At 42.6% G+C, this 25,830-nt stretch overlaps 1 protein-coding gene across 3 annotated transcripts in view; it reads left to right on the forward strand.

Moving 5' to 3' along the window:
• CASK (peripheral plasma membrane protein CASK) overlaps positions 1-25,340 on the forward strand; it is a 494,080-nt gene extending 468,740 nt beyond the window's left edge. For all 3 annotated transcript variants that reach the window (XM_050187361.3, XM_055076094.2, XM_055076095.2), the window contains 7 exons: positions 4,473-4,571; positions 5,987-6,128; positions 6,907-7,056; positions 8,940-9,020; positions 11,161-11,363; positions 12,153-12,233; positions 14,329-25,340. In XM_050187361.3, coding sequence (XP_050043318.3) covers positions 4,473-4,571; positions 5,987-6,128; positions 6,907-7,056; positions 8,940-9,020; positions 11,161-11,363; positions 12,153-12,233; positions 14,329-14,508 — 936 coding nt within the window. In that variant the 3' untranslated portion in view covers positions 14,509-25,340. The remainder of the gene's footprint in view (positions 1-4,472; positions 4,572-5,986; positions 6,129-6,906; positions 7,057-8,939; positions 9,021-11,160; positions 11,364-12,152; positions 12,234-14,328) is intronic.
• The last annotated feature ends 490 nt before the right edge of the window (positions 25,341-25,830 follow it).

Below are 25,830 nucleotides of genomic sequence, written 5' to 3' on the forward strand. Positions count from 1 at the left end.
TGTTCAGATTAAAAGGCATAGTTCAGTGCTTTTGAGCAACAGTTGAATCCTTAAATTGTGTTGGGTTTGCATACTTTTAGAGAAAGCTTTGTTTAGCGCAAGTACATGGGAAAGAAGGAAGGGTATACAAGACAGAGCACCATATCAACAAGCCCAAACAGTTTGTTGAATTGCATCCTTTTGTAGCCAGGTGTGATGACACACGTTCGTCAGTGCTTGCGAATTAACATGCATTAATGATAGCAGCACACATTATTACGGCCTCATAATGGACAACACTGTCATTGCTAAAATATTGTGTTTTGTCGCTACTCATGTGGGATTGTGTGCCCCGTTGTCTTTTGTGTATCTGAGCTGTTTTCAAACACTGCAGAGAGTCATCTCAACATAGCCCTAGATGTTCTCATTCCTTAGTTTTATAGTAGAAAATTTGATCGACACTTCACTTGGCCATATTATTGCGTATCATTGAGCAAGGCAAAGGTAAAAGATTTTAGACGCAGCCTGGCTATAACAACAATTTATGGCAACAATCTCATGCACTATTTAAAATCAGCCAGAACATGCTGACAGCTGTAGCAAAAAATAACTTGTTCTTGGGCTGGTTGGCCGACACTTAGTATAGCCATTCTAGTGCAAATAAGACAGACATAAGAAAGACAATACAGGACGCCATGAGCACTACACTCGCAACTAATTTATTCGAGTTCCCAAGAAGGCCGTAAGGAAATATACAGTCAAGAGCACATGCGCACAGGTTTATCATGACTAAGAAAAATAATGGAAAAAAACACATATCACTTCCAAATAGACAGGCAGGAGTATCGCTCATGCAATCCATACCCCTTTTTCTGATATGAAGCAAGGTCTGCTGAAACAAATTTCTTTAGAAATCTCAGCAACAATGTAGCGATGCCACTATTTGTTGGAAGGAAACAACACCGTTCCACTGATGTGAAAACTCATGTTGAATTCCAATGGCGGAGTCGGAGTGGCCGACAGACTCCGCGAGTGAGTACTCGACTCTGGCATAGAGCAACGCCTCCAAATCCACGAGTGGAACACAACCTGTGCCGCCAGAGCAAGGCGGAAGCGGAACTTCTGTCGCCGAGTTACCCAGGATACCTTGCGTGTTGTCATTTCCTTCCGCTGTTTGCCCCCAGCATCGCCGCACCAGTCACTTGTCTCTTCAGCGCCGTTCACCTGTTGTTTTTTTAAATTGCGGAATGGCTCTCTCTCCAAGCGTGCAGCAGCTTTTGCTTCCTCACGAGTCGTGACTGGCAGCGCCTCCCAGCAGACAAAAGTCGTAAAGGAAATACGTCACGCAGAGTTCCGGTCCACTCCGCCGATTTTGGCGGAGCATCTTTTTCTGCTCCATGGAGTGACTCCCACTCTGAATCCCCTCTGACTCTCTCATTGGAACACCTCACTCCCGCCCTCACTCTGTCATTGGAACAAACTTTCTCCAAAACGAGCAGAAAAACTTGCTCCGACTCTGCCATTGGAATTCAACATCTGTACGATGACAGCTGAGTGAGCAGAGCACCTAAGGCATAAGTTCATGCTACCACCAATCCCAGAAGGCTAGCAGTTGTAGAGAAGAAGAGGGGAAGGTCACGAAGGCATTTCAGGGACAAGGCATTGCTTGCGAGCAACTGTGCTCATACATAATGCATTTAAGAAGTTATTGTTGGAAAGATTAGTGAAGGGATGCCCTTTAAAGTGGGGCCAGACGTTACATGCATTCCCAAAAAGGTGTTGCATGGCTCCTATAAAAAAAAACTACAGACATATGGTTGTTTCATTTGGCACAATTTGTATAGCTAGCCGGCTCAAAAATGTTTGTGCATGTATTTTTTCTACAAGTCTGTGTTGTATTTTTGTTGCAGCAAATTCTCATTGGTCAACGTATAGTTATTCTTTGAACTGCTGGAAAGGACGCATGCTCAATTGGTTGTAAGCTAGGAAGTTTTACTCATAAAATCAAATTTGATTATGTATAATCGACTCACTAGCTAGGAAATCTTATGAATAATTACCAAGTATCAATTCTTATTCTGAAATTACTAGCAGAATTTGCCGTTGGACTGTTTTTTGTTTTAGCTAACTTCGGTTATATTCACTGTATTCAGACATTATTTTGTTATGAGCTTTGAGACAGGGTGACTGTGTAACCTGTGTTCTAGTTGTGTACCATTGACATATCCCAAAATAAAAAGAAGTTTTCATTGTATGCCTAGTAATTTTCTCTGGTAGATGTTTTACTACTGTTAATTTTTATCCTAGACACTCGTACCTTCGTTATCTCAATGACAAACGGTGTCTCATTTAAATGCTGAGGATGTCACTGTCCTCTTTCTGGCTCCCTTCAACCTTTTCAAGGCACACTGAGATGCAAATTAACTTCGTCCAAGGCTAAGGTAGAGATTACTGACAATGTTTTCTTCACGTTCCTGCAAGTCATGGAAGAAAAAGTAAACTCTTCATCAGAGTTCTTGGTGCCAAATCTGCAGTCAGTCGTAGCAGGAAACATTTGCAGACTTAAAACTTGTGTTTAATTTCTCAGCTTTGACATTCATTGTCACGAGCTCATTCCCGTAAGAACTTTTCCTCAGTGTCATGAACACAAGTCATGAACTGCTTTAGCCTCCCTTTAGACACATTTCCATGGTGTTTAAGATAGGGACAGGAAAAATTAACTACGACTTAAAGAGCCCATGCCCATACAGTCTGCATGACTGTCTTGCTGCTTGCAAGCTAGCCCTGTCACCATGCTCTAAAGAAGCTTTAGAGTTTTCAGCCCATGATAATGACGCTCAGGTTGCCACTGGAACTGTTCAAAAAAGGCTGGCTTTAAATCTGTAAGCTATTAAAAATGGGGCACTTCCTAGCATAATTTTCATGCTTGTATATTTTACTTGCATGTTCTTTCACATACTGTCTTGTCCTGCCTGCCTCTACTGTTTTTTTGTCTTATGTGCATGGTAGAAACATAGTAGTGTGTGTAATGTAGCTTGGCTTTCTCAGGCACACGCAATGTTGTGAGCAGGCACATATTGCTTGTGTGTCAGAGTTGACAACCATTAGTTGTTAAACTTTTGCACATATTAATTTTAGTGCTGATTGGTCACTTTGCAGTAAAATAGTGAGGCAACGAGCTATTGTGGAGTAAAACAAGTGAAAACTCTTTTATGTTGACGAGTGCAACCATTGCATGGAAGCATATATGCACTATGTTGTATAGTCGTTCTTCGGTTCAAAAACATATACCTTGTTCCAGAACAATAGCACATCAGCACCTAGCAAATTCTAACACATTTGTGAATGTTAGAGGCTGTCAGAGTTGCAGAAGGTTCAAAAAGATTTAGTTCTTTTTTCAAGTCAGAAGAAAATGTATCGCGTTCATATAAAGCTTACGTTTCTGAAGGCAGTTGAAGTGCATCCAACTGCTCTGAATCTTGAAAGGGCCTCTAGACAGGTTGGGATGTTCTGGACAAACGAGTGCAATGTGCAATGTGCCTACTCATGATGTTGGGCAAATTCCGCAGCTGAAAGTGCTGTAGGAGCCTTCTGATTCAAGTAAATGTTCATGCCCGCCCTCTGGCTTTAGTGTTGATGCTACAACACCAGGATTGGAGTGTTTGGCTGTTTTTCCTAAAAGATACCTTGAGGGAAACTCTGAATGGAGTGTTCCACTGGCAAAACTGGATGCCAATGGAACACCACAAGAGGAATTTGTCTGCCCTAATGTTGTGGATGGTCGTGTAGAGTAACCATGGAGCCAAGCCCAGGAAGAGAAAGGCAGCACTCTGATGGCAGGGCTCCAACACATGCCTGCAGTGAGGTGGAATGCAATGAAGGCTTGTGAACCAATATTTGAGTGCTTGCAAAGGCAACTTACATGGTTGTAATTGACCTGTAACTTTTCACTATGGCATCTCATAGCCCTTGTGTTGCTTTGGGACTTTAAACCTGAGCGACTAACCTCTCACTCACTCGCTCACAATGAATAAGTTGATCAATGAATGAATGAATGAATGAGTGAATGAATTAACCAATCAATCAATCAATCAATCAGTTAATCAATCAATCCTCATAGAGACTTGCAGAGACAGGGGCATTGATGAGGGAGAGAGTATCTGGGAGAGCAAAGAGCAAAATTTCATGGCTTATGGTACTTGCACCACGGCTGCTGTTGCATTCCTTCAAAAAAGTCTGGCGGGAGGACATTAACTGGACATTGCTGTAAGATCACAAATCGGGAACGAATTTTAATGTACACCTGGTTTTCGGGCCCTTTAGCTGCTGATTGTGCTGCACGATTAACAGGTGATTCTCTTGTGGCGTTGTTGTTTTAGTTCTTGACTGCTTCTGCTTTCTGCTTTTGCAGTACTCTTGTGCAAAAAGAACTTTTTCAGCACTGTCGTTTTCGCAGCCTCAAGGTGTCGTGTGTTTGTTGTCTTTTTCTCCAGATATACGTTCGTGCCCTATTCGACTACAACCCTCTGGATGATGACCTCATTCCATGTGCACAAGCTGGCATTGCATTCCAGACAGGGGACATTCTACAGGTCTTTTCCTTTTATGGAGCGTGCAATTAGCCACTTGGTTTTGTTCTCTCTTGCCATTTTGTAGCAGAGATATATTAGTCTAAATGGCATAGAAAGTCTTGTTTCTCAGCTACATCTTTTTTTTTACTCTTGATACAGCAGGTGTTTTGCGTGACCTTTGCTGGCTGCAAAATCATGATAGGCCTTCAAATAGCAGCAATGTCACCTGGGTAGCAGTAGCTATAGGATAGATGACATTAAAAAAAGAGAGGTTGTGCCACTGAAAATGCTTTTGAGCTGAAAATGCATTTGTCGTAAATACTGTTTGGTGCATTCGAAATGTGTTGCATGTACTTTTTCACAAGCAAAACGCACTTTATTCACTTGGGATACAGCATAGTGCATTAGAACAATAGTTTTTTGTTAGAACATTAACAGTAAACATGCTTTCTAGCCAAGTGTCGTATATTATGTTGCAGATATTAAGCTGTATGCTGCTAAAGTAGTATGCAGCTGGATGACTATTTATTATGTGCTCATTAATAGGGAACAGGGGTCAAAGGATGCCACATGCAGAAGTGCGCAGACTTGTCCAGTCTTTTGAGTGCCACTTCATCTTAATGTCTGTGGTTGTCATAGATTGAAGGGCTCCTCTCAATTTTTGCATGGATAATTAAAAAAAGTCTCCAGTTGCAAATAGTGCAATGCTGTTGCAATAGCCGGATTGCTTGAAAAGGTGCACATCATTGCACAGCAATTTGCAATGTGCTGTTAAATATTTAATCAAGTTTCACTAATAATCTTTTTTGTTATTCACTTTAGAGCAAATCTCCCAATTATGGAATTGAAGTTATGCAGTAATGAAGTCACATTCACTCAGCATAAATTCTGTGCTTAGCACCAGTATCAGTACAGTACATGCTCTACACACAAGTAGAGTGCACTTTACCATGGCACAGGGTTGCTGCAGCAGCACAGCTACTGGGCATGTTTGTCTCAGTTGCATAACGGTCTTCAGAGCACCCACTTGAGAACAATTGTAGCTTGCTCCGCATTTTTGTATTTCCTTTAATGATGGACTACCACCTACTGTCGTACCACAATGAAGGCCAAACGGAAAAAAAACAAAACAATGTAGAACAACTATTATGTCTAATTGTACTCAAAACGTCATGTAATTATGGCACAAGCATGCTTTAAATGTATTTTAGACCCCAAACTATCTAAAAGCATGTGTATATAGATCACATTGCTATGGCACATGTTGGCAAATGTAAGAAACAAATGTTCCTTGCAGTTTGTTTTCTCATGTTCGTATTCCATGCTGGCATGCGAGCAGTATGAGGAAATAGGAAAGCAGACCTGTGAGACCAAGAAATGTGTGCGCACCCATTGTGCTGCCCTCCTCTTTTTCCCTTTCTTTGGGGGCTTAACAGGTGATCAGCAAGGACGACCACAACTGGTGGCAGGCCAAGAAAGAGACGGCCGACGGTACGGCCGGGCTCATTCCCTCGCCCGAACTCCAGGAGTGGCGGATGGCTTGCATCGCCATGGAACACGCGAAGAACGACCAAGGGGGTGCGGCAAGACTTTCTTATGTCGCACGAAATTACTTGCTCTGCTGGGAAATGCGCTATCAGAATCCCACACTGACATCATCAATGTCACAGCTTGGACACTTGCATAAAGTGGAAGTTTGGCACTGATTTTCTATACCAACAGTTTTTTCTGTTTTCTTTCTGGACATCTAGGAAGAGTCCTAAAAGAGTATTATACCAATATACTCCAGCATAGCATTGCTGTTCGCCTAGCAACACTGAAACCTCACTTCTTCTACTGAGACAAGTGCACATCCAGAAATTGAGGCAGACAGTTTGTTTGAATTTGAATCCACCTGTCCCCGTATGCTTACTTTCTGTCATAAGAGCATTTGGCTGAGTCACTTGTAAAGCACGTTCAGGAACTTCCGCGACTTTGAAACGCGTAGTGTGCTTGCATTTGAATCTGTCCGGTCAGCAGCTTGTTGTCCCAATGAAAACATTTTGCAGTTAAAGTCAAAGCATGACATAAAGAACCTGGGTAGAGCGAACTATCAGATATATTAAAGTAAAACCAAAACGTTTCTCAACAATATCCGACATGTACAGAATACATGCTTATAATGAATGTCAGATGTAGCAAGGGTATTTTTGTGCCCAATGCGACTTTTCCATAACGAGGTTTGAGTGTGCCTGTCTTTTTTTCCTGTCTTCAGATTTTCTTTTCCTTCACATGTGATCATGCATGATCAAAACTCTAGCCATTGTTGCACATATCTTGATAAGAGCTCGCTGGATTTCTTTGTCCACACTTACAGTGAACTGCTCCATCTTCGGCCGCAAGAAGAAACACCTCAAGGACAAGTATCTGGCCAAGCACAACGCAGCTTTCGACCAGCTGGATGTTGTCACCTATGAGGAAGTTGTCCGGCTCCCATCCTTTCATCGAAAGACACTTGTCCTGCTGGGTAAGTGGTATGACGATGGGGGTGACAATGCAAGCAGCGGGAGCTTGATAGCAGCAACAGACTAGTGTGTGCTGCTACAGTATCTATTTCCTGCACAGCGATGTATTGGAACTTATTATATAGAATTCTTAAACACGATTCCAATATCTCACCCCTTTCTGTCCCAAGAACGAGTCTTGCTTGTCCAGGCATCGTCTGGCTCCCTTGGGTTTTAACAATGACAGCATGGAGGCTGCAGCAATGACAGTCACTTTTTCAATGCCGAAATCGTGGTGTGTTTGGGTTTTTCTTCACCTCAAGTAAACAACTAGCCGTGTTCGGAGCTTCAACTTGGTACAAACAATTGCGAGGAAAATTTAGAGCCTCTTGCAACCTCTCTCGGGTGGTCGTGGCTCAACTAAAACATGCTTTTGCCGGCACCTCTGTGATTTCCTTTACGCCCCATGCCAACAATAATGCACTGCATGGAGGATAACAAAAGCATGCTTGACATCTGTTCAAGAAACAAAGTAGGTCTAAATATGCCAAATCTTGTGCCATCAACATTATCATAATATCATCATAATGTCAGGACACAGCACAAAATTTATTGACATTGTGTCGCAATAAGGCTAGTTATCATGATCTTGTAATAAATTTAACAAGTGAGCTGTGCACATTTTCTTTGGCTTCACTTGTGTGTGGAAGCCTCAGTGATTGCAGGAGCAGAGACAGCCAGTGCATCATAGTGTTATGATACATCCACCGCCTTGGTACCAAAACCAAAACTGTTTTGTTGAAGCAAGTACCGTAGTCAATTATTTGAAGTGTGTTGACATTTGCTATTATTTATTTAGGGTTAAGAGAGAACTTGTTGGTTTACATACATTATGGTAAAACAGCACAGACAATAGGAAATGTGGAAAATGGACAAGTCATTGCGTCATGATGTTAAGAGAGGGTATGGACCAGCATCTAACAAAAAAAAAAAAAGTCAAAAATGTTATGTCAGCACTCCTGACAAAGGCTAGAGCAGGCTACATCTCTGGATTCACTGCAGTGTTACGCATTGAATATTAATGTTTAGTGTTTCTGCCAAATGTAGCGCATGGCTGCTGTTTTTTGTTGTTTTCCTTCTGAGGGGGGAAGGGAGGTGGCTTGTACCCATTGCTCTCTCTTCCCTTTTTTTTCTTAGAATCTATGTGTGTGCTAGGTACCTAATTTAATTGGTTTCTAGGTTCGTGCCACATGATATTGTATTGTATGCGCTATAAAAAAAAGGGTACACCCTTTGGGGCGTATCTTGTCCTCAAACAATAATTGTCACCTGTCTTGGTTGCATTTCGTTTTTTGAAAAGTCTGCACTTGCTACTTTCCTGTCATAAATGGTATGTCATACTTATAATACTTACGCATGCTGTTTGTGACGTGGAATTACCAGGCACACAGCATTAAAGAAAAGAAAGGCATGCAAGATAGATCATGATGATTGTTTGGGGACAAGATAAGCCCCAAATAATGCAAGCTTTTCTTAGAGTCTGACTAAAAGCATAGTGCAAAGAAAAGAAAATGAACTGAGAATTGAGCTAGGGCTTGCATATCTAAAAAAGCAAATCTAACTGTGGTTGTTTTTTGTGCTTTTTCTTTTCTTTCTGTCACTTTTGTAGGTACAAAATCTGCAGTACCTTGCAGTCTTGTGAATAGCTAAAGTGTAGAACGACGACATTAAAAAAAATGCTGCACTTTACACTATTTGATGCAAGTTTGGAGTGTTTGTAAGAAAACTAGTCTCGTAACTGAGAGCACTCTAGAAGTAGTTGTGTCAGTTAAAGAATTGGCATTAAGAAAGCAGTGAAAAAGGTGCTTAGCTTTGACTTTCCGTTTTCGATTTCTTCTCATTGCAGGAGCTCATGGTGTCGGCCGAAGACACATCAAAAACACCCTCATTGCCAGCTACCCGAACAAATATGCATATCCCATTCCACGTGAGTGCCGCATTGAGCAAAATCACAGACTGACGGGCTAGTTTGTGCTGCATTACATGATGCATTGTGCAAACGGGGCATGCAAGACGACAGAGGAGTCGAAGGCACATCTTCGTCTTTTCTGTTGTTTTGTGTGCCCCATTTGTGTGACACATCGCAAGAACACATTGAGCAGCAAATTTTTTTTGCACACAGCATTCCGACAGCCAGCAGGAGCCAACCTCGAAGCTTTTAGGTTGTAAAATTTAGCATAAGGCAACAACTGAAAGAAGCACATTTCTCACATATTCTTGGCACGCCGCCTCACTTCATAGCATCCATTTTGTACCATGTGGTGATCATTAATACTGGCAGCAATGTGTTTCTTGCGGTATCTAACGCGCAGCGGTGCGTTGGTGCATTTCCTTGTACTGCACGCATGCCTGTGCGAAATCTCTCCGGCGCCATCTCGGGGTCACGCCCAGGCCACGTTGGTGCACAAGATCAGTATTAGTGCATTCACTACTTCTCCGTGGAGGTGGGGCATGCGGGCTGGCAGGTGGGTGTGGCCTCTGAGATAGCATTGGCTCCTGTGGTCTCGGAGGCGACGAGCCAGCCGAGTCAGCTGGTGCAGCGAAGTTCACCTGCCTTTTAGATCGCGCAGCGGAGCACTGTGCTGCGAGCCACATGTTGCTCAACCACGACGAGCCAAGTGAAATGCTGATGCCACAGATGATCACATTGAAACAGAAGGCAGCTACCTAAAGGCTGTTTCGTCAGGTGCTAAGAAGTTGCGTGTTGCACATGCCGAAGAATTTGTTGTTGTTTTGTTCAAATTTCATTGCATGTGGGGTCGTGTAGCTGTTCCACGGGCCGCAAAGCTGTCTTCTTATTTCCATGATTACAATCGTGCGCACCATTGGGCATATATTGCAGTAACTGGCAATAATGGATATAACGAAGCAACGTATATAAAGAAAGAATTTTGTCTCACCCTTCAACATCGTTATAGCGAGATTCAAGTGTATGTAGATTTTCGACAGGGATCATTGATGTGCCGCTTTGCACTGCCCGTGCATGATCATGTTAATGGAAAAACAAAAATGAAATAAATTTTTAGCAAGGTTTAGGGTACATAAATAAAATGGTAGCAAATAAATTCTGGTATGACAGTATCTTCACAATAACTGAGAACTTGACCTAGCTTTGTATAGGGCTCAACAGCAAATGGGTCGAACATAACCGGGCCGTGCCAAGTCGGGCAGAGCCAGGTACAGGCCAGGTTTAAGATCATCGGACTGTACTCGGGTGGGCCAACACATGGTACTTTCGGGCTCGGGCCGGGCCTGAGAAACCAGCCCGTGCAGTGCTCTAATCTAGGTTACTGGCTGCATGGAAAAGCAGCAGGGAAAATCTAGTTTTTCAGAATTTTTGTGCTGTGATAACTTTATAACTTTTGCATTGAGGCATGTTCTCTCCCTATCTCTCTCTCTCTCTCTCTCTCTCTCTTTGATACACAGCTAGCATCATTATCCAATTTTTCTTCCTCTCTGGGTAGCTTCACAGCAGCAGTTGAAGAACTGATAATACATCAGCAACAGTTACTACTGGACCATTTCCTATGTCCACTGTAATTTATGAAAACAGGTAAAGAAAATACAAAGCAGCAGAGGTACAGAAGCTCACCCAGGAGCCTCAGTACAGCCTTGATAGAAAAATACAGTACAAATAAGCGTTAGTACAGAGACAGAGAGGTACAAGTAAGAGGATTGCAACAGTAAATTTTCCCATGGGTAAAATGCTTCATGTGAGGTACTCTTGCTGCTTAAAGGCAAGTATGTATGTGTCTGTGGTGTAATGCGATGCTTGGACATGTTATGTTGCATTTGCTGGATGACGTTGTCAGCAAAGCAGCCATGCTTAAAGAAATGAGCTACAAATGCAAAAGCCAATTTAGGTTCTCTTGCATAGGAGCCATTTTGTTGTCATGCGCCCAGCATTGGCATGTTGAAGGTGCGTGTCTGAATGTGCTATAGACAGCAATGGAACAGTCTCCTGGTCATTCATGCAAACATATTATAGAATTTGTAGTACAACTATGAGCTGCATAGTAGCACAATGAGTAGGTAGTTGCATTTGATTTGAATCGCCTTTCTTGCAGACACGACGCGTCCTCCGCGCAAGGGTGAAGAGAACGGGCGCAGCTACTTCTTTGTGTCGCATGAGGAGATGGTGTCGGACATTGAGTCGCACGAGTACCTGGAGTACGGCACCCACGAGGATGCCATGTACGGCACCAAGCTGGACACCATCCGCAAGATCCATGCCCAGGGGAAAGTTGCCATCCTCGACGTCGAGCCGCAGGTTGGTGCTGTACGAACAGCTACAGGAAGCTTTTCAAAGCATTCGGCAACATTATGTTTTACAGCAATAAATTAACACGGCAAGCTGGGTGAGTTGGTGATTGAACATGTTCCTAGGAGTGGGCAGTGCAACCTGGACGAAAGACAAAAGGAAGTACACGATACGAACGCAGTTATACTAACAACTGGTTTATTTTTGCAAACAAGTGACTAAAATATACAGAAAATGTAAATGCGTGTAAAGTGGCGCATACGAGGGTGAAGGGGTGTTAGCCTATCTTGCCATTCAATAACTCAGTTTCTTTATCCTGCAGAGCGATAGAAGTCTGGCTGACGCATGCGCCTGAGTTCACATGCATGAAGTAGGCTTCCACAATCTCGTGGTTGATTTGATTCATATTTTTTTACAATATTCCGGTTTGTTCAAACAAAGGTTTGCATAAGCAATCTCTACAATGCGCGGCCAGATTCGAGCCTGTTGCATTCCTGATCGCACCTTGGTGCTTCCTAAGGCGGATGTTAAGGCAGCGTCCCATCTGCCCAAAGTACTTTTTGCCGCATGGAAGTGGAAGGATGTAGACCACTCCCACTGAGCATGCCACGAGCTGCCCCGAGTGTTTGCCGCAGCACATAGCCTTGGACGCCTGTTTAGGTCTATTGACAAGATTGCAAATCTTGTTCAGCAAGTCGTTTGCTGAAAAGATGACTTGAACATCATATTTCATGGCTGTCTTTTTTAAACCGTGCCCCATTTGATGTACATAAGAGATGACTTCTTTTTCTTCTCTAGGCACTGAAGATCCTTCGCACTGGGGAATATGCACCATATGTGGTCTTCATAGCAGCACCTTCCTTAACATCTATGCATGACGTAAGTATCCTTTCACCAGGCCACAGCTTTATTCATGAACGAATTCATAATAGCGATCAGACTGCTCATTTTTTATCCTGTAAGCACTTTATCAAGTGTTGTTTTCGTTTCACAGTGAGCTAAACACATTTCCGTTTCAGGGCTGTTTTGTGTCTTTGAAGTGCATTGAATTGATTTATGCGTATTCAACAAGTGAAGCAGCTTGTTTAGGCTGTGGTTGCCTCTGACAGGCTTTGCCATGTTTTATTTGGTCACTGAGAAAAAGAATAAGTAGTCACTGTTAAAAAAGGTTGTGAAACTGAATGCTTGGATTTCAAATCCTCTGTATGGAATATGTTTATCTTTTCCATAAATACACATCATATTACAGTCGTTGACTTTCTTTTCAGACCAAGTGGTGACTATGAATGCATCTAAAATATGTGAGCAGCCTGTAATAACTTGGTGTCAGCTTTGTGGCAGCTTGGTACGATGCATTCAGCTTGACCTTGAACTGAGTTGTCATAATGGAACCTTTTTAGTTTCTCAGTTACACTTCTTTACTTGCTTGATACACAGTCCAATGCATGTTGTTGCCATATAGTAACATACAGAAGTCACAAGCGGCATGACAGCGCATTGTGGGGGTGCTACTGTTGTTGTTATGATATATAAACAATAAGTTAATGGCAGCTGCTTTTTGTAAAAAGGCTGTATTTTCTGATAAAGCGATTGTTAAAGGGACAGACAACCGCTTAGAACATGAATCGAGATAACCCCCACTCATGGAAAGACAGCCTAGCGTATTAGCTAAAACGAGCCCTCTTTGTCTCATTAACCCAATCGCTACCACAACCAGCGCTCTGCCGGCTGCGATGGCCAAGGCCGAAGTGGGAGTGACCGGTGATTCGCCAGCCGCTCAAAGAACTGCTGTTTCTGGCTATTTTTCATAGATGATAGCACATTGCAGGCAATTTTCTAGTTGTTTTAGGTTTCGCACGATAGATGGACATATTTGTCTACACTTTCAGCAGGAGTTGTTTGTAAAACAATGGAAAGCTTCCTGCTCGCCAGACTTCACTCTGTCGCGATAGCCATTGTAACCAGAGTAACAGGCTCAAAAGAAAGCATACAGGCTTCCAAGTGGGCCTATTTTTTTCAGCTCATATTTTTCAAGGGCCAAGTTCAAAAGTGCAAGAGAGGTCTTCAGTGCAAAAAACGCACAAGTTCACTCTGCATTCCTGCACATCTTAAACTTTTTTATGCTCGCTACCTAGTTTTTTTGTTGTTGTTTTTTACTGCATCCAACGTGGAAGCTTTTTCTGAACAAATGACTCTGACATTTTGTAAATGCGATGTTTGTAGCAGATTTTAGAGCAACTTCCTTACAACGCGAAACACGCTCAATGAAGCAGGAAAATGTGCTGTAGAACACCAAGGGCTGCGGAGCGTCAGTCGGGTGGAAACAAAGGGGCCAAATGTGAATTTATATCTTTAAAGGTCACAAAAAATTACCTTGGGCATCCCATGCGGCAATAACATGAAGGTGCATAAGTGACCTATCACGTGACCTTCTACTAGTGTACACAGTTCCTGGTCTTTTATCAGTATTGAAATGCAGTACATGTTTTTCTATTACAAGTCTTTTCTAACTTGCAATGTGCAGGTAAGCCTTCGCTTGTAGTGAGTAGAAAAAATGGCGCTGCCTCCGCTTTCATTTTCGATGAGTTGGCTTGTCTATCGACAGAATAATGATGCCGGGGGCCAGCCAGCCATGACATTAGGTGTGCACTTGGGGAAAAACGCAGTACAAATATAAGAAAGGTCTGTACAACAATTCAAGCTTATTGTTGTACCAGCTTATTGTATCAGCGACAATTCAAGTTCAATGCCGACCGCGGCAGCTGCATTTCGATGAGGTCGAAATGCAAAAATGCATATGTAATTAGGTTTAGGTGCACATTAAAGAACCCCGGGTGGTCAACATTTATATGGAGTTCCCTACAACGCACCCCATAAGCTTATCGTGGTTTTGGTGCATGAAAGCCCAAAACTTAATTAAATGATCAATCTTTTATAGTACAATCTAATGAATGAATAAATAAATAAACTGCAGGTTGACGGGAGCCTCGAGCGGCTAGCCAAAGAGAGCGACCTCTTGCGCCAGGCGTACGGCCATTTCTTCGACCTGACAGTGGTGAACAACGACATCGAGGAGACCATCCACACGCTGGAGACCACACTGGAGGCCCTGGACAACAGTCCTCAGTGGGTGCCAGTCTCCTGGGTGTACTGACGAGCTGACAAGGGGGGTGCCGACACCCCTCACGGACTGTTCCACTTCCAGTGATACCATTGCCACTGCAGCTGTGGCCATGCCCACAGCCACTGGGGATCCAAATCAGCCAGCTGTATGTCATTGTGCCACACAGACGGGGACTCGCCCACTCTGCCCGACGTCATGAAGACAACAGAAATAGCGGCGCCATCTGTGCCATCGTGCTCTGAAAAAAGAGCAGACCACTGCAACCGGGCTGCAGAAATGCAATGCTTTTCCGCACATTTTTGTGCCTGCTTTTACAAATTTTGATTCGGTGATTCGAAGCTTTTCCAGAGAGAAGACCGAAACTTGTAAGATGCAAGTAGACCGTCTTAGTATTGTCATGTTAAGGTGGCAGCCCTGAGATGTTGGCCTTGATATTCTATTAAGCTACAGTCTCTTGGCACATGAGCTCTCATTGTGTTAAGAAGATGCATCAAAAGCATTTTGCTGAATCTGCTTTCTTGCTGTCACCAAAACCTCTCTGTGGACAAGGCAGCTTGAATCACTCTTTTGCAGTGTAGACTATGGCGGCATCGCTCATGCTCGTTTGTTCCTGCTAAATGTAAGTTTCATATTACCACACCGGCAATATTAAGTACAGTAGAACCTTGTTGATACGATCCTGTTTCGTATGATTACCTGGCGCCAACATTCGCCATCGAGAATACAAAAAATGATTCAATACAGTTACACTTTATTTTTGCCGCTAAATATGTTCCTGGAAAATGCAATCTTTTGCCACCGATGTTCAGCGCATCACCAAAGTGTGATCATATGATATGTTTCCCAGCTGCTGGATCCCATGTGAACAAGCAAAAACGCGAGGCATGCGCGATCGAAAGCAGTAGACGCTCGCCGCGGCAGCTTCGCCACAGTACTTTCCTGCCTGTGTCACGTGAAAATGCCGCACGTGCTCAGTTTCCTTTTACAATAGCAACAAATCTCTTCTTGGATAGTTGCACGTCAGATTCACAGCTATCACCGCCAACCATATTGCGATAGGCATCTTCACCTATCTGTTCCACAGCGTGTGTGGCACAGTGCCTTTGGACGCTTACTGTATGCTTTTAAGATTTTAAGAGGTGACACTCAAGTGCACTGGCAGTCCCTAGTAGCAGGCACATGAAGTGGGCTTCATGTTTCACTCCAGTGGCATCGCAATCCTAAAACACCATGCAATAGTAAAATGACAAGATGTGTCGTGGTTCTCTCGGGCCCTACCAGTCCAATGTGCATCAGCGTCTCGTGCTGCAATGTTTCGCAAGACGTAGATGTCAACTACAATCGAGTCTGCCAAATTTGTTAGTGACTTTGGATTGTACGTTTTCCTGGTTAGTATGTTTCTTTCTCACAGTTCTTTCTGCAATGTACAAATGAGGTTGTACTGTACTCCTATTATCAGATCAGTTGTCGTGCAATTTGTGCACGTCCAAGTGTCAGCCAGATTTCCTTCATGAATGCAGATTAAGTCATCTGATCACATAAACGCAAGTTTGTTGGTTCGAACCAGGCCACGGCAGCAGCATTTTGTAAAAGCAGCCACTCGTACTTAGATTTAGGTTGTGTGTTAAAGGAACCCGAGGTAGTCAGAATTATTCCGGAGTACTCTGCAATAGTACCTTTCATTGCCCCACTTTTGCTTTGGAATGTAAGAAGTTAGAAGCCATGAATCTTTAATCGGTCACAAATTGTGCATTAAAGTTCTGCCCTGACATTTAGGCGCAAATTAACTTCTGCTTACAACCAATATTTTAGCTGCAAAACAACTAAGGGGGGGAGGCTCTGATCAATAAACTGCAGTTTTACTTGTTCCATGTTGATGTATGATTATTGAATTTTGATTGTTCCCATTTCAGGGAATCTAGCTTTTTAGTTGGGGTTTTTTCGCAATAATTTTTTCCTTTTGCCCTTAGGAGGCAGCTCACTTCATCCTTCATTGGCAGCAAAGCACTATAAGCAAAGCATTTTAACGCGCAATTGATTTATGTCCTTTAGCACTTCGTTGTTTCAGTGAAGCTGTATATGGCTAGCTGATTCGTCTGTCCATCCATCTGTTGCCTGCACGCCAAAAACTCCTCCAGCACAACCCCATGCGCATGCACGAAAAAAAAAGGTAGAAAGAGAGGCGCCTGATTGGCTGTGCCAGTAGTGACGTCCTTGCTCTCTGTCGGAGTGGAGTGCGCACGCAGCAGTTTCTCTCCGGCTCCAAAATGGGTAGGCCACATGTCCTATGTATTTCTGAGGAGCAGGCAGCTTTCGATCAGCAACGCTGTGAGCAGAACCGGGAATGAGCTCGTCTACACCGTGCCGATGCTAAAGCCCAGGCACAAGAACAGGCTCCTGCAGCTGAGCGCAAGCAGCAACTGTGTACCGAGGATCTGGCAGCCTACCAAGCCGACGTTTAATTAATCATCGAAATTAACTCAGTGCTAAACACCAGGGCTGCACATTTCAGCTTCGCTGGTTAACCATCTGTATGGAGTGCTTGGGCGGGGATTTTTTTTAATACATGCTTTCCTATGTATATTTTGCCCTATGCAGATATCTCAACTCTTTTTTTTTCTATCTCATGGATGTATTGTCATCATTGTTGACATGCGAAAGAAAAAAAAAGCTATTTATTTTGCAAGCTTATGTGATTTCCTGGGTAGATTTGCTTTTGAAATGCAAGTGCAAAATGTTTGTGAAGGTTACATTGGCATTTAGTGCTAGTCATTCTAGCTTTGTCACTTGACTTAAGCTTTAGCACTCTTGTATTCAATAATTTAATGCTCATATATACTTGAGTATGTTATGTAGACTGGTGGGGGTATTCTGTTCATTTCTTTGGCAGGAGGAGGTCAGCTTAGTGGAAGGATTAGTGGAGAAAATGGACAAATGTTGAATTTTGTGTCATTTTTTGGCTACTTGGGCCATTACCACTGTGAACAGCAGTCATAAGCTAAGAAACAGGCCGATTATGTTTGTTCGTTTAACATGGTTTGGTTAAACATGAGATATCCAATCTTTTGGGTGCCACTGTAACAATCTCCGCACCAATTGCTTGCCTCTTGGGACCTCGATAATAGAGCAACTGTTTGGAGAACTTCTCAATGCATAAAAACACTTCCAAGATAGTCAGTGCTCAGCAGCCAACTCTCAGTGATTTCGCTTTTCAAATGTGTCATGTTCCCTGTCCATCGTTTTTGCCAAATGGATTTCACAGCTTTTCATAAATTGGTGACAGTAAAACAAAACAGTGCCATCAAGCAAATCAAATTGGCACTGTAGCCTGAGGGCATTTTAAGGACTGCTTTGCTCTGCCAGATGAGACATTTCAGATAGCACCTAGCTTTGGAGTCCTCGATCATACATTCTTCACTTTTCTATGTACAGTGAAGCACCACTTGACTGAAGGCCACATTACCAAACTCTCAGAACTGTGAACGGCGTCACCATCCCCCCATGCTGATGGCATGCTCACATACTGACATCTCACTTGAACAAATTTCTATAGCTTCGTGAGAATCCCTTGAGGTTCGCTGCATTAAAGCTTCTCTGCTTGCATAAAGACTAGAGGTTGACAGGAGATCAATTGATGCGTGTTTTCAAAACCCACGCAATATTTTAAATTATGCTGCATTAAGCAGAATAGCATGGCAATACAAGTTAATCAGATGTTTTATGTTGCAGGATGCTAGTCAGTGAGGTATTCTTTCTTTCTTTTTTATTGTGCGTCTTATTTTTCTTTTCCCCTCAAGCGTCTCAAATGCTAGCTCCACACTACTCTCTGTTGCTGAAAGCATCTTGCCTCGAGTGGCGTTATGAGTGTGTCAAAGCATTGCATTTCTGCTGCCTCTGTGTGCACGGAAATAATTCATTGACTGCGCACTGCAATACGAAGAACAGCTGTTGTGCAACGACATCGGTTCCCCACAACCGCGACCACCAGAGTGCCTCTGTATGTTTCTAAGTGACTTTGTGGACTTCTTTATCAAAACGGGGTCAGAGGGCATGAGTGACTGCCTGCTCACCGATCCCGCAATGCCTTGCTTGCTCAGGCCAGAGGGGCATCCCGGCAGTGAACTGGCCAAAGTTATGGAAATCAAGGAATGCAGTGCAGCAGTACATTGTACGAACTGTGCACTGCTCCATGGCATCGCCCATCTACTCGCCATTATTTTTGTTGCTTACAAAAAGGAGCATGGATGGAATGAGCTTCTCTCTTCCTTTTTTTTTTTTCTTTACCAGAGTGTGTTTATTGCCGGTGTTGTCATTATTAGAAATGGATGAGCCAGTTTCTCGTTCCAGAAAGTTAGCTTTCACTCAGGAATCATGTCATCCTTTTCGCGCATCATTTATACACTGCGCGAATTGTTGGAAAACATGCTTCATGTGTTAATGACTGCCACTGCAACAGCCTGCTTCACCCAAAATGACCGGAGTGGCAAGCTTAGCTCAGTCCTTGTGCAATATTGTATGAAAGGTCTTCACAAAGGGTAGTTTTCCTGGCATTCCAGAAAGTGATGGAGTTAGCTTGTGGCAATTGTTTAGCGTCAAGATGGCAGCCTTAGTTGGATGACTTGGGTTTCTGTATTTTCGTATTGCTGGTGCCAGAAGTATTTAAGAAGTACAAAGTGGGGTTGTGGGTTACATGCACCCACTATGGTGGTTTAATGGCTATGGCATTCCTCAGCCAAGCACAGTGTTGTGGGTTCGATTCATAGCTGCCAAGGCCGCACACAAACGGGGAGACAATGTGCGTACACTCATGTACCAAACTTCAAGCATGCGTTAAAGAATCCCAGATGCTCAAAGTTAATCCTGCGCCTTCCTCTTACAGCCCCACTCACAACTCTTGAACTCTTGTGCTCCTTTGGAATGTTAAATCTCACGAGTCAGTCAATCAACCATTAAGATTTTGCCTGTTGTGGAATCGTGTTTGTGGCCATAGTAACATTCGGCCACGAACGTGAACTTGCTGTAGCCGTTTTGGAAGAGGGCCACCAACTGTTGGATAGCTGGTTTCACATTATCATTTTATACAGATGTGACAGAGCTGCTGGCCTCATCTGCAGAGTTCACTCCTTTCCTTTAGTTACCCGGGAGCACTGCCCCCTTTTTTTTTCTCCCACTTTGAGTGAAGCAGGCTGATGCACACAGAAGGAGAGGTGTGTGCTTGCTGCGCCGGTGCGTGAAATCTTGACATTGTCTATAGCATTAGCATCTTTTTTATACAGTACTGTACACTTCTGGTGCGGCAGCAAAACGTCTTTGCTGTAGACCTGTCAAAATTCTGCACACGGGCCCAGCACTGCGTCGGCGAGTGAAGTGCAGTGCTTGTTCCAGACTCGTGTAAGTTTAACGACACAATACACATACTACTGTTGTTTGTTGCGAGACTGTTGTATAGGTGTAGCGGAAAAAAAAAAACAAGAAAGAGAGGGAGAAGAGGTGGTTCACATGATTCACATTCTGCTGCTTTTAAAGGATCGAAAATGTCACTGCTACATATCAAACGGTAGCCAACGTGCGATGATCTCTTATGACTTCACTGTTGCAGCTGTTGTTTATTGCGTTACACTGATATGATGGGTCTTCAATGCGACACCTTGTGGACCTTAGAATTGCAGCCTCTTTGAAGCGCATATGTGTTATTGGCTTTTGAGGCAGCGCAAAGTATCGAAGTGTAGCATAATGTCAGTTTCTTTTTTACTATTATTGCAAGCTAATGAGGCCTTTAAGAGCCCCATTTTATTGTTATAACTAAGCAGCATTTTACTGAATGTTACAGCAGCGTTATATCACCTATTCATTTGCCTTCTGTAGCTTGCTATTTGCTGGCATCGTAATGTGCAGCTAGTGTATGCTTGCCATTTGTGTTCATCTTACATCGTTTTACCTTTTTTATCAACCTGAGTTCTACATATAGTGCATTGCATAGCCGCGCAATTTCATACCATCACCAGCATACTTGCGAAGACAGGTAAATTTCACGTTATAGTTCCGTGCAATGACTTTTATCAACAACTGTGTTAAACTTCCTTTTTCTTCTCATTCATTGCATTCCTTTTTTTTCTTTGCTTGTATGGCAATGCCTGCATGCTCTTACTACAGCCAAGTGATTGGTCAATTAACCTTCTAATAATTCCATTGCATAATTTATTTGCAAATTATTATTGAGTCGGACAAGTTCTGAAAGCTTGTCTGAAGGTAGCCTGCATGTTCAAGTAGCTGACCTTATTGTGCAGAGGGCATTGAGTAAACTTCATTTGCTGGCAGTAAGCCAGATAAGTTATTGACAAAATGCTTAGTCACATTATTAAATAACAAAATATAACAGTGCAGTAACAGTGCAGCTGAGTGACTGTAAACAAGCACAATAAGGTTCTTTACTGCTGGAGTGATTGAATGTGCTTCTTCACCCCAGACACCTTAACCTGTGACTGTCTGGTATGACTTCACTTGCATAGTGTGGACATCCTGGGTAAACTATTGGATATGAAAGTAGTAGTTCTTATTTTATTTTTTTTCATTCTCTTGAAGATAATGCATGTAAGTAAACAAAACTGATGAGCTGATTTGTTAACTGGTGGCTTACAGTAGCCGGTTCTAATTGTCACCAAGCCCTTGTTCTTGCACAAGTATGCTTGCCTATCAAAAGCATGTGTCATGTCCACTTACGCCACTATGTCATGATATTCCTGTGTTATAGCAAATGACTTTTGAGTAGGAAGAGATTAAATTCATGCAAAATGACTTCTGCGAGGCACTTGAAATTCAACATTTGTAAAACACTTGCAACATACTTGCAGGCGTGTAACATAACTTGGCCACCGCACAGTCTCGTTAATCAAGGTCTACCTCCTTTGCTTTCTTCAGCAGCTTTGTCATGGTCAAATTTGGATGTTCTTCTTACTCTTGTGTGTTTGCCTCTCACAATTTGTGTCTTGAGTCCACTCTACAGTCAGCCATGCTCAGATGGCATGCACGTCTGTTCGGATGTTGTTTTCAGCAATCAGGGGCATTATGTGCAAGTGTTGAGGTCCACACCCTGTGATAAGTGTGGGGCCTGTTGTTGCACGAAGAGTGCAGAAGTGCAGCTGTCTTGCCAGAGCACCCAGTTTGGAATGCACAGGTGCTCGTGCAAGTCTTGTGAACATGGGAGCCACAAAAGAGCTGAATTTTCTTGTGGTCTGACCAGGGTGGGAGTAATGCGAGAAAAAGGAGGAGTAATTCACGGTGCACTCATTTGTGTGACCATAGCTTCCTGTATTGCAGAAGTGATACCGGAAGAAAGTTGGTCGTGCACTGTTCCATTGCTTTCTCAGATATTTTGTACGCATTATTGCTAGAAAGCACACAACTTTCAACATCTGCTGTCTGCCTGCTCATAAGAGCAGTGCTTAAGCCAATTAAGGAAGATTCTAATTTTGACTGCCGTGTGGGAAACTGAGGCCGTGCATTTGACGCAACTGAGTAATAGAAAGGTAAGGACGGAGAGCTTCAATAGGGCACACTATGCAGAATTCCCAGACTAGATGTAAAAATTCAGTTCGGCAATGGCTTACAGGTTCCAAGAACTTTTGCAAGCATCTGCAAACAAGTTCGCATGGTACGAACATGTGGGGTCTGGCAGCCTCACACGCTTTTCGGTTTTACCTGCAGGTCACAAAGTAAACTTGGTCGCTGCACTTACCGTTTGTGCCAAACAAGAGATACCACTTTGCTAACGCATGAGTGACTAATCTACACATTGCAGCTATGCATGCTGTTTACTTTCAGAGTGTTGATTGAGTGGCTGCAAATAGTTGCAAGATATGTTGTCACTTGGTATCGGGTGATTGTTGGAAGGCTGTTTCCTTAAAAATCAGCATTCAAGTGAAAATTAGATTTTTTTCTGTCTCTGCTTTCTAAAAGGCATGAAAATTTTCAGATAGGGAATTTTAGTTATAGCATTGTCTTTGCACAGAAACATTTTAAAGCATGAAGCGATATACTTTCATCTTCACATAACAGAAGGAAAATTAAATTGGGATGACGAACTAAGAAAGCTGGAAGCAACCATGACTGCCGGCACCACAAAGATGAATGAAAATGTGTTTGTCTGTGTGGTACTAGTAAGTGTGAAAAATGAAATTTGTTGGGACAGTGTGGGCTTTGCAATGTCGGTCATAGCACGAACATAGTTTGGCTTACTTCTTTGTCCTTGAAGCCATGATGTTTGCAGCAACGCAACAGTGTCCTGTCATTCTTCTACGGGGAGGCTTCTGCTTGTATATAGGGTGTCCCATGTAACTCGAGCCAAGCTTTAAAAATATGCGAATGCCACATAGCTGGACAGAACAAAAGTGATGTTGTGATGATGTTTGCCATCACTTGAAGATACTGAGATTATTTTTTTTAATTCTGCTTATTTACACAATTATTCCTAATTAATTAGTCAACTTCTCATATAATTAGATTAAAAGTGTCAATGAGAAAATTGCAGAGCAATGTGACAAACCCCTGATACAGCTTTCTCTTGCTCAATACGTGGTACATAAAAGTGTTTTTCCAAGCATGAAAGAAGCCACCAAATACACGAAAAACTGCCATATAACTGTCTGCTCGAGGAACATTGCGTATATTCATGAGCTGCTCTCATGCTTGGAAAAACACTCTTGTGTAGCACGTATTGAGCAGCATAAAACTTATTCGAGAGATATTATGTTGCTCTACAATTTTCTCAGTGATGCTTTTCATCGAATTATAATATTTGAGAAGTTGTTTAATTAATGAAGTCTAATTATGTAATTAGGCAGGATGCAAAAAAAAATAATTGAGTATCTCCAAGCGACAAGACAAGCAACATTACTTTGGTTCTGTCCATCTACGTGGTATTTACATATCTTCAAAGCTTGGTTCAAGTAACAGGGGACACCCAGTATATATATAAATTCAGAGTTTTCATTAATTTTCGGCCAGCAAGACGTTATGAAACATATTATTTTACACATCAAGTGTCTCCTACATGCACTATTGAAGTTCTGTTAATCACCTCCGTGGTTTTTACTGTGTTCTTTTTTACCACAGATAGTTATACCATAATGTTGTGGCTTTGTTGCACTTCTGCCAATGCAGTGTTGTCTGTCTAGCATTTGCATGTTGTGGGAAGGAGGCCAAAAGCTGTATTCTGGAAGGGCCACTTTCATGCGATACAGTGGAAGCTCAACCATACGTTTCCAGTATGTTCTCAGTGTAGAACATATTAAACTTGCCCCACTGATCACACAATTCAGCTCGTAACTTTTCCCATATAATGTGCTTTCCCATGTGCGTTATTCCCTTTTCTTTTTTTCTCAAGACATATAGATGAGGTTCCATCGGACATTTTTTATGCAATGTGACACACAGCATGGGCAACTGCAAAGGGCAGCAATTGTGAAATAATTTCATCTGAATATTTTGTGAATGGCATTAGGTAAATCATCACTGCACCAGTCGTCGTAACATCCACGGCAGGGTAAAGGCCTCTCCCAAAAATCGCCAAATTACTTCTTGCCTATATCAATGAAATACACGCTAAGCCTGCAAATTTCCTAGTCTCATCGGACTGTAATTGTCTGCCACCTTCAAGTGTGTTTTCCGTTCTGTCACGCTGATAAGCTGCCTGTTGTATGTTCTACACATCACATAACCTCTAAGTCTCTTAGTGATCTTAGTCTCCCTTACTCAATCTCCCATTTACACTGCCGTCTTTTTCTCAACATTGCACCTGCCATTTACATCTTTACTCACCAGACTAATATGCGCTACATGAAATTGATGCAGACAGGAAGTATGCTCGCCCACAAATTGCTTTCATCCCAGTTTCTTCTTCTGGACCAAGTAAGTAGTTGGCAAGCACCAAGACTGATGTTGCAGAAAGTGGTCATTTCGGAGAACAGCTTTGGCCACTCTTGAATGCTCCGAAGAAGTTACCAGGATCTCTAGCAGCTTTATCAGGTTGTTTAGGACTGAGGCATTCTGCAATGTGTGTAAGCAGGTGTGGGCTTTTGGGGTGTTCACAATGTCACGTTAGCTTGCTTCCATTGTTTGCTTGTGGTGACGCTACGCAACTGCTGGTTTTATTGCTTGTTCCTCGTATGCGCAGGAAGAGTGCGCAGTTTTTACAAGACCTGCCTAGGAAAACTGAAGGGCAGTCTCACTGTAACACGGCTTATTAGAACGTTCACCGTGCGGTTCACATCACATTCCTCTTTGTGTACATTGGTGCAATGAGTAGTGCTAAGACTTCAGCTGAGCATGATTTCCGTGGAGGCTGTGAATCATGCACTGGAATACATAATTTCTTTCCACTCGTTTCAGCAGAGCATCCACGCTGAGGCAAAAGTGTTGTGCAGCATTTTATTTTTCTTGAATGTGCTAGCTGGATGATACTAATTTCTTAACACTTAGGTAGTATTATACATGCTTGGTCGTTTTGCTACAATGTTCCTTTTCTTTTTTTTTGCATGTAAACATGCAATGATTGTTAAAAGCATGCACATTCCTGCAAAAGAACTTTACCGATTCCCTCGATTTTAGTTGAATGAAAAAAAAACAACAAAAGAGCAGGTGCATACTGGTACGAACAATTGAAGGTTTACGTGACTAGTCATAATTCATCACTCATCCACAATAAAAGGCAGTGCTCACAAGGACTCCAATAAGAAAAAAAAAAAATGAAGCTGCCTTTTACGTCACACGTGTGATACACTACATATACTACATATGACCTAATCTACAGGGTTTACATAGTTTAGAGAATTCATGGGTTATTAAATAAAGTAAATACAACTGTGTCTGTTGCGTTTGTGATTCTTTGCATGCATGCGTACACACGTGAAAGCGAAATTAAAACTGCAGTGTAAAATTGGCCACGTGCATGTAGCACATTAATGGCCAAACAATAAATTATCTTATTTTCGTAAAACTTTCAATGCCAGATGTTGGGCACAATATGTCTTCAGAGCAGAACAGGTTCGATCAGACATGCTTGCTAATGTGAGAATATGCACACTAAAACAAACATTCGGGCGTGCAAGTATGCCAACATTCTTGTTCATATGCATTGTCAGTTGCACGCGCAGTGCACTTGCGATAAAGCAGTCGCACCAAAGTGACTTAAAACGCTTGTTAGCACTAACAAATGTCAAAATCTTGGTTGGCCCTTAATGCTTTCAACATCCTAAATAGCTACTAAATGAAACTAAGATATTTATTCATACGTTTTGGCTTCGTGAGGCCAACGTTTGCAGCCAGAAAATGTGTGAATGCGCTCGAAGGAACATC

The sequence above is a fragment of the Dermacentor andersoni genome, chromosome 2 (genome assembly GCF_023375885.2).
Source record: "Dermacentor andersoni chromosome 2, qqDerAnde1_hic_scaffold, whole genome shotgun sequence".
Classification (NCBI taxonomy): domain Eukaryota; kingdom Metazoa; phylum Arthropoda; class Arachnida; order Ixodida; family Ixodidae; genus Dermacentor; species Dermacentor andersoni.